Source organism: Pristis pectinata, chromosome 18, assembly GCF_009764475.1.
Source record: "Pristis pectinata isolate sPriPec2 chromosome 18, sPriPec2.1.pri, whole genome shotgun sequence".
In the NCBI taxonomy this organism is placed as follows: Eukaryota; Metazoa; Chordata; class Chondrichthyes; order Rhinopristiformes; family Pristidae; genus Pristis; species Pristis pectinata.
The window spans coordinates 8,870,862-8,880,332 of record NC_067422.1 but is presented as its reverse complement, the minus strand read 5'-3'; the positions used below and the strand labels follow the sequence as shown (position 1 = coordinate 8,880,332).

The window sequence follows — 9,471 nt, the reverse complement described above, 5'->3', positions numbered from 1 at the left end:
TTGAGGTGATTTTTAGCCTCAGATTCTCACCCACACTATATTCATTGTTCAAGTTCCAATCTGAAGTTCTACATCTTCCGCTACCATCGTCTTGGCTTCCTTTTTAAACACTGAAGACTTGTGGAGCTGCCCAAACCTCCTGTCCCTCGGGATAAGTACATGAGTGTTTACAAGCATTAGCACAAGCCCAGCAGAGTAACAAGATCAATTGACAAGGAAAACAAAACTAATCTACAAATATTCCTGTTTGTATTTTCCACAGATTATGACCTGCGGTTGAATATTACTTAAATTCAGTTTGGCGATACACTAAATTGGAATATATTTCACAAATATTTCATTACAGTAAAATGATCACTCGATTGCTCCATTTGTTTCGAAATGTGAGTGGCTGTTCACTCTGAATGTCTGTTTTTGACACGAGTAAAATGATAATTGACTTAACAGGGATTAATGCAATGTATGTGTGAGGCAGAAGTTGCAACGTTTGACTGATGTGAGCAATATTCTTCTTATATGGGTCAGCAGAAGAGTTTTACTCATTGTTGTCTTTAGATGAAACATTGAAATATATAATTAATCAACTAGATTTACAATAATAAAATACCATTGTACATACAAAGAAGCTTCTCATTACACTATTCCCTTTACAAGTTATACATTGCTTTAATAAAGGCGTTTGTGATAAAGTATTCTTTCACAAGAGAGCGCTATGTGAATACTAAAACCAGGAACTACTTTCTTTGTCTCTTTACCGTGGGCGATTGTTCATTAGTTCAGATAGATTTATAGAGGTAGTTGTAAAGTAAAGCAAAGTAATTCTGAAACTGGTAAATAACGCAAAATAATTCTGAAACTGCTGGTTAATGTTTCAGTAAGCTTAATTTTAAGGTCTCCTACCTGAACAGAGCCAGGCAATTTTCGAACTTTGTTTAAGTCACAAAGGAGAAGATTTTAGTGTTGTCTAACTAATGGAGAATTTTAAATAATGTAAACTTTCTGGAGAAAAATATAATCACTTCTCAATGTGGCCACTAGGTGGAGAATTTTGTTTTGAGAGTAACCGATTAGCAAGCACCAATTAATGTGATAAACTTTCTAATCGATAAACAATTGGCGTTGTTTCCCACCGGACTTGTTTCTTTGTTGGTACTTCTGCTGCCGATTGATATCTGCCGCTTAGAAATAAAGACACCTGAGACAAAACTAGTTGTGAAATGTGAGAAATGTGGGTAAAGCCACATATATAGTGCATGTACACAAAGAGAAGTAACTAAAAGGGAAGACAGGGTCTTAAATCGTGGCAGCCCTAGATCAGAGATTGAATTACTTTCTGGAAGTCCATCATTCCTGATCACCTTCCCTCTGATTTCCACTGTAGATCTCCATCCATAATTAGAAGATGGCAAGTGTTGACGGTCTGCTATCAGTAAGAACACCTTCTCCATTGTAAGAAATACTTGCTTTAGGTAAAATGTTTTGTGTGTGTAACAAAAAAGATGCCGCATTTTCCGGCCGAAACCAAAATCAGAATAGTAAGAATGCCTTATGAAATGGGACATCCAAGATGTGGTTAACAATTTGCTACTATTCCAGCTTCAAGTGTGGCCAATCGTACAACAGTCACAGTAATGCGTGAGAAGTGATATAAATGTATCACATCTAGGCGGATTTAGCAGGCATGCAATTGGCACGTTAAAACTTGTGTAAAATCACATCCCTGCCGGATAAAATAATCGCTGTTGATTCCAGTCACTTTTTTTTCCCTTTTTCTTTATTGTGTAAAAATAAAACTGACAGTACATGTCACATTTGCATTAAATGAAAAAAAGCATAAATGACATAAAAACGGCGCTTTCTTAAGAAATGGTTGCAAAATGTAGTCTCTAATCTTACACTATCCAGAAATGAGATTTACCGTTGGTTGTGAATCTGTATTTGGAATATTTAAAGCTTTGGCTTCGGTGTAATAGATTCTGGTATATAGAACTTCCTCCTAGTGTACAATATTTACATTTATAAATATTTTACTTGCAAAGAACCAATGTTTGGCAAAAACAATATTTTATCATCTAAATATTTTTGGGAAAAAGATCCTCATTCAGGCATCAAATTCAATAAAAATCTTCGTACATTTGCAAAATTTCTTGACTTGTAAAAAATACTTGTCGCTAGAGGGCGCGACATTTCGTTTGTTTATTTCCCTCTGGCGATCACCAGCTGGAAGAACGGCTTTTCGAAATAAACGCACATATTATTGTTGCCATGCTGTAAGCAAATGATGTGATAAGGATGGAATGTTCCTTAAAAAAACATTCACTTTATTCTACACCTTCAATTTACCAGTACATGTTCAACAGTGTATTTTGAAGTAAAGCATACATAGTCATAGCATTTTATTGGTTTAACAAGACGTGTTCCTATAACGCAATTATCTCAAATAATGTGGACTTTGTTTTGATTTATGCAAACGGAAATGAGAAAAAGAAACTACTTGTTGCATTTTGTACCTGCCAAAGGCACTCGGGCTAATTGGCATCAAGTAAACACACCATCAGATACTTAAAGCACATTGCATTCCTCGGGACGCCTGCCGTCAGTCGAAGTTCGAAGAGAATCTTTCCATACTCCCTCTATATTAGGCCTGAGAAGCATGATCCAGTTGTCATGGCAAGGTCTTGTAAATATTTTACGAACTTAAGTAATTTTTTTGCACAAAATTCTTTTACGTTTCATTCCTGAAAAAAGAAATTTGATTTTGGAGTCGTAAAAGAGAGTCCCTTCACTGATTAATTAATCTGGCGGCAGGCTTCAAATGTCCACTTGGTAGCGCCGCCGTAGATGTCGACGTTGGCTTCAGTCCACGCAATGACATTGCCCACCAAGGTCTTGGCGCTGCAGTTGGCCAGGCTGTAGACTTCTCCAGGAGTTAGGACCCTGTCCCACATGTGGAAGTGCGACATCTCGCCCACAAAGGCCTGTGTGGCATCAAACCCACCTCCTAACATGTCCTAGTTTAAAAGGAAAACAAATACAATTCAGGAATTGGAAGGTCGTATCTCCCTCTGTAATCCGTAGACCACAGGGCACTTCCTGGGCCCCACAAGAATGGCCTTACAACATCCACACTTTTTATTGCCTTCTGCTCCACATTACGTACAGAACCCTACCCCTCCTTAATACTATGTCAATTATTCAGGGATGGTCTTAAAATACCCCATCTGCTCATGGAGATGTGCATTTAATGGTGTATTGTAAAATGATGAATCCCAATCGCTGTTAGAGAAAATGCTAAAAACCCCCTTTCTACTCCAGTGTCTAAGGATCTGTTCATTTACCAGAAAGACAGCTGTAATTACTGTTTGCAACAATCGTGACTGGAAAAGTTCCACCACCGAAAATTAGTTTACACAACAAAATCCCTATGTCTACAACTGCAGTCGCCAGGGGCAAGAGGACATTTCTGTTTACATATCTACACAGAGCCACAAAATGGGGCTAGCTGGCGGTTTGTTCAATTTATAAAGCACTCCAATTATCTCAGTTTATAAATGCCACTGGAACCCAGGCATTTCCATCAATTAATTCTATTAAAATGGGTAATATTGAGAAATAAGCAGTATCTTCAGTGGCAGAATTTACATCTCGGTTAGTTGCCTAACCTGTAAAATGGCACAGAGCTCACACTCAGATCACAGACTGGCTGACTGACTTGGAACAACTGGCGCGCACTAATCAGCCAGTTGGCGCCACTGGGAGTTGAGAAGCCATCGCATTGGCTTACAGTACACAAGCTCTGCTCCTCCTCACCCTTCCCAGAGACTCGCGTTTGGTTTATTTATGGCATTCTGCTGCTTTCAATGCTGATAACTGCCCTTTTTGTGGCTGGGTTGACCTTGAACCTGCCACCCATTTAGGAAGCCTGGAGATTTGCATCAAGAGATCATTGCAAGCGTGGATCCGGATGGCTAATCCTCCAGTTTGTTGTTTTCAACAGTCCACCCACCTGTTCTTGGCCCAGCACCATGATGCCACCTGGTTTAATGGGATGCCACGGCGCTAGATTTTCACCGTTCCCTCTCTTCATGCCGTCCTGATACGCCTCCCAGACTCCATCTCTTGTGGACCAGGTAACGCAGATGTGATGCCACTTCGCGTCATTAATAACGAAAGGGAGTTTCGCCACCTATAAAAATTACATTTTAAACTGTTGAGTTGCTTTCCCATTGACACCTTTAACTGCTGAAGTCAGTGTCTAATGCTGGAGAACATGGGGATTAAATGGAGCTATACTGGCCCATAATAAAGATAGAAAATACTGGAAACACTCGGCAGGTTGGACAGCATCCGTGGAGAGAAGCAGTGAACGTTTCAGTGGGATGAGCTTTCTGTAATCCGAAACGTTCCCTCTTGAGTATCTCTCCACAGATGCTGCCTGACCTAATGAGTATTTCCAGCAATCTCTACTTTGATTTCAGATATCCGGCATCGACAGCCTTTTGCCTTGCGTTTAGCAGAGTTGGTACTTGGACTAACTCCAGCCCCTGACCATTGGGGACTCATTTGTGTTGTCTTACACTTCCGTGTGCCTGGTTATAGCAGAGCCTCTGCTGCAGGGGTCCATAGGAGAGACGCCTCAGACTGCAGATGCTGGAATCTGGAGCAACAATCTGCGGGAGGAACTCAGCGGGTCGAGCAGCATCTGTGGGGGGAGGAGGAGGAATTGTCGACGTTTCGGGTGGAAACCCTGCATCAGGACTTAGAAACTCTAACTCAGGTTCCGAGCCCATGTACAACAAGTGATCTCTCTTCATGGCACAGACTTTCAGTCGAATACTTTTGCGCATGGGTTAGACGAGATGGGGGGGGGGGGGGAAGGCAATTGAGAGGGGGTTCCTATTCCGATCATTTACTGTCTCAGCAGGCTGTGGACCAAGTGCTTATAAATGACATTATAGATAGGTTCTGGTTGGTGGGCATATACATGGTGGGCCGAAGGGCCTGCAGAAGTTGTGTAAGCAACTCGCATCACACTTAAGAAGCAGTTAGACAAACATCTGAATCGCCAGGGCAAAGACGGCCTGGATAAATGGGACTAGTATAGAGAAGTAGAAAGGCCGGCATGGACATGATGGGCCGAATGGCCTGTTGCTGCGCTGGCTGTCTCTCCTCTACCTTGTCGTTGATCAGAATCTCCATTGGATTGTTCCCCCACTCGATGAGCACCAGCTCGTTTGCTTGTCCCGGGACAGCGTAGGAGAACGGAGTGCCGACGCCGGGAGAGGCGTTTGACTTGAGCCACATGCAGACTGTCATCGCGTACATCTCCGGCAGGCTCTTCTTCACCTTGGCATACATGTAGTTTGTTCTCAAAGGGAATGTGATCTGGAATTTATCAGTCGGCCTGGAATTCTTTTGCCCTACAAAGTAATCAATGATAATAGGTTCGCATTATTGGATGCAAATGTTAATGTGACTGAACAGTGGAATCGCAGAGCCTGTAAACCTAAGGCGATCCACTCTCCCGTGTGTTTCTTTGTGCCTGATACTGGATCAGGACCATTTCTTATATAACTGCCACTCCGGATTAATTCCCATCAGCGCACCCCGCAGTATAATCCGAGTCATGTGGCGCGGCATCCTGGGACCCTCTCTGAGTCCATTATAGTGGGAGACCGCTGCGCAATCCATATTGCAGCAACGCGGACGTGGGGGGCGGTCTCCGCACTCGGCCCATCCGGAGGAAGTTTCTCTGAAGCAAAGAGCTTATGGTGCCGGAACACTGTCGTAATGCGCCTGTGGCTCGGGTTCCAGAGCTACTGGAGACCGTGGCCCTTTCCCCCACCCCCCTCCTCTTCCACCCCCCCCCCCCCCCCCCCCCCCCACCCCCCCCCCCCCCCCCCCCCCCCCCCCCGCCCCCCCTCCCCCCCCCCCCCCCCACCCCCCGACACCCACACACACACAGCACCCGGCTGCGGACTGCTCGCTAAATATAGGAGCGATGCGGGAGAAACTAGCGGATTTTGGGAAGGAGTTGAGCTGAGTTTCCGGACTGGCATTTTCACCGTCTCTTAATGTTTATAACCTGCATCCTAATCTCCCTGTCTTCCAGGAAAACCAAAGAGTTTGACATTATTACAGCGGTTTAGGACATCATTCGTTGACTATAATTCTAACATATTACCGGTTCCCTCTGCTCCCTCGCTCTCCTACCCGTGTCCCACCGGCAAACAACCTTATTTCCCACCTCTTCTATCCCATCTGATGGCGCATTATATCTGGGGATCTAATGGTATGTTACAGCGAGGGAGCAGTAAAGATAACGACCACTGTTCGTTGCTCCTTACGGAATGCAAATTCGTTAGTTAAAGCTCTGGGATGTTTGAGTTCAGAGTCTCCCAATCGCGGACGTACCTTTTTCCAAATCGCTGATCCTTTGGTGAAGAGAGTTGAGAGCATTCTCAATCTTGCCCCGACTCTCCGTCGTGTCGTTCCTCACCAGGTTTTTGGTTTCTTCCAAGCTGTTGACCCGGGGATAGAACCCTGCCTTTCCAAATCATCTATCTTGTTCTGCAGGAGATCTTTCAAGGTGTTTGTCTGAGCCGTGGTGTTGGCGCGGTTGTACTGCTGTACTCCGGCGCACACAGAAAGAAGACAAACGGGTGAGAAGCTGATTAGAGAATAAAGCGAGGCTTAAGTAAGCACCACCGCATTATGAACATTGCGCCGACCCGCACTACTAAAACAGCTAAGGCAACACGAGTTGGAGTGTGTATGTTACAAAACCCACCTACAGCTACCTTCCCAATGAGCCGATGATTTCATGGTGTTTAATAGGTCATGTTTATTACAATCAGACCGAATTTTAAGTCCCAATTACTGTTTTATTTCAGCTACTCCTTAAATCCTTACACACATAAACAGTGGGAGTTGGTCTACTGTGCTAGCTAACGCCGGTTGGGTTGTGCTAACAACTGGTTTCTAATTTGGTTTGACGATACTCAGAAGTTTATTTTCTACTTGTACATATTTACCTCTAAATTCTCCAGGCGTGCTTTGAGTGTTTGTAAAGTTTGTCCAAATTGATTTAGTGTGTCCGCTTGATCTAGAGAGAGATCTGCCACGGAATTTCTACTGCCCCCTGACTGTTCCATGCTGAATCCCTGCCCGGATTTGATTTCACTCACCGAGGGCTCTGACATACTCTGACTCTCGCATCTGCTAAGCTTGGCCGTAAGCTCTCTGATGGTCTCTTTCTGGTTCATTATCGTCTCTTTCTGTTGCAGTATGGTTTCCCGGAGCTGGAGTATGGTCCCCTTGATGTCCTCCACCGGACCGCTGTTCTGCATCGGAGCAGAACACATGGGTTCCATCTCCAGAGGGATAGAAGTGCATATAAAACGCGTCTGGGCGAATTCTTGAGCCGCCGCCTTGGCCACGAGGAAAAAGAGGACGCAGTATCTGCTAAAGGTTCCGCGGGACATCTTCCGAGGAGAGTCGGGGCGGGGAGGTTGAAACGAGAAGTGAAGCGTTGCCCTGGACGGCGAGTTATAGGGACGCGACTTCAGCACCACGGAGCTGTCCACGGACACTGACGCGGCGCACAAAGCTCAGCCACTCTTTATACAGCAGGGAGCGCAACACACGGCCACGTCAGAAATGGGTGGAATCCCAGTTTAAATGCTCCATTTCTTGCCTCGCGACCACGTCAATCGTACCAACATTTAACATCGCCTTTGCTTTGGTCCCAGCGGAGAGGGCGAGAGAGGAGAGAGGTTTCTATGTGCACGTCTCCAGAAGTGAGGGAATTTGCACTCTGCCGGTGGAATATAAATTCTTTATGAATCTGACGTTGGACCAGCAAGTTTTTTTTGCAGACTTAAGTGCATTAAGATTGCAGTTTTGAAGGCTTAAAAAAGGAAACCGATGCGGTTTATAAAACCGACCAGTTCCACCGACAATATCAGTTTTGTGGCCACGGGATAGACGGAATGAAAGAGTTTGAAAAACAAATCGCGTGCTTTCAAACTGCACTCGCCGCGACTATTTGGACAACCAACACTATCCACCGAAGCTGACAATTCTGTCCTTTTTTTGACTGCCGACGCGAGTATACCACTTCACCCCCACACCCCCCCCCCCCCATTTTCCTTAAATATGTTGCGTTGATAAAGGTCCAACCTAGGTCTGAAGGTCAGAGTGGGGAGAAATGGCAAGACACAAGTTAGAAGATAAAGCAGAGGAGCGATTTAAAGGAAAGGTCAATTTCGGGGAATAATACACCTTTTTAAAGAGTAAAAGCGGAAAGCTGCGAGATTCGTTAACTGTTGGGTTGTGTGTTAATAATAAATGCCTAGAAATATTAGTCATCCAGACATTCAGAGGTCCGACTGATTGAATTATTTATACTAAATTGGTAGGACAGGAAGACATTGGGAATGTGAATCTTATTTCATTCATCGGAGGATCCATTTACTGGCAGCTAAAACCATTGGCGGTAAAAGGGCTATTTACTAGGTCCCTGTAGTGACTGATACATTCGCGGCCTTGTCGCTTCTAACATTAATCAACGACGTGCCTTTCACGTTGTGCTTTTTCCCATCCGCCTCGTGAATATTCATCCCCGCCAACACCTTTGGCACTCATGCGATGTAATCATGTGCTTCGGATGTCGGACCAGCTGCAGTTATTTCCTGCAACACACCACACGCATACATCAACCCTAACAGCTTCCTCCTTGCTACTTAATGCGTTGTTCACCGACATCCATCAGCTTCACAACTGTACGCCTACTCCCGCTCCCCTCCAAGCCTTCACCATTCCGCAACTTCAGACATCACCTTGGGCAATTCTAATGATCTCCTCAGTTCGGTCCAAAGCTGAATTGAAATACCTGAGTAGAGGTATTTTAAAATTCCAACCAACAAAGTATGACCACAGATTTTGGGTTAAGCTGTTTGAAGGAACGATACGGGGTCCATCGAGAGCTGGGTCGGGGGCTTGGCTAATACAGAGGGGGGAATGAACTGTGAAAACAGTAGAGCTCCCGAACGCTCTCTTTCTAAATTGAAGCAACAAACAAGAAGCCGGAGGAACTCGGAGGGTCGGGCAACAAGCAGCGGACGTTTTGGGTCGAGACCCTTCATCTGGACTGAAAGATGGAAGGAAGATGGCCAGTATAACAAAGGTGGAGGAAAGGGATGGAGCAAGAGCTGGCAGGCGATAGGTGGATCCAGGTGAGGAGGGGTGATAGGCAGATGGGGGTGGGGGTGACGAAGGACTACAGATGATGGAATCTGATAGGTGGAGCGTGGAAACAGGGGAGATGGGGAGGGCAGATGGGACCAATGAGGGAAGATTCAGCAAACAGAGCAGGCTAAGTGTTGCCGGCCCTCTCCTTGTTCCGCAGACTGGTAGCTGAGATCGGTAGTTGTTCGCTGGCCTTTTGGCTGGGCATGAATGGCTGGACAT

General features: G+C 45.1%; 1 protein-coding gene across 1 annotated transcript; it reads right to left on the bottom strand.

Moving 5' to 3' along the window:
* Positions 1-1,755: 1,755 nt before the first annotated feature.
* On the bottom strand, positions 1,756-8,115 carry LOC127580108 (neuronal pentraxin-1-like). The gene is given in 6 exon segments (XM_052033320.1): positions 1,756-3,011; positions 4,007-4,186; positions 5,176-5,420; positions 6,415-6,541; positions 6,544-6,627; positions 7,035-8,115. Coding segments are annotated over 6 exon segments (1,308 nt in total). The 5' UTR covers positions 7,485-8,115; the 3' UTR covers positions 1,756-2,789.
* Between the last annotated feature and the right edge of the window lie 1,356 nt (positions 8,116-9,471).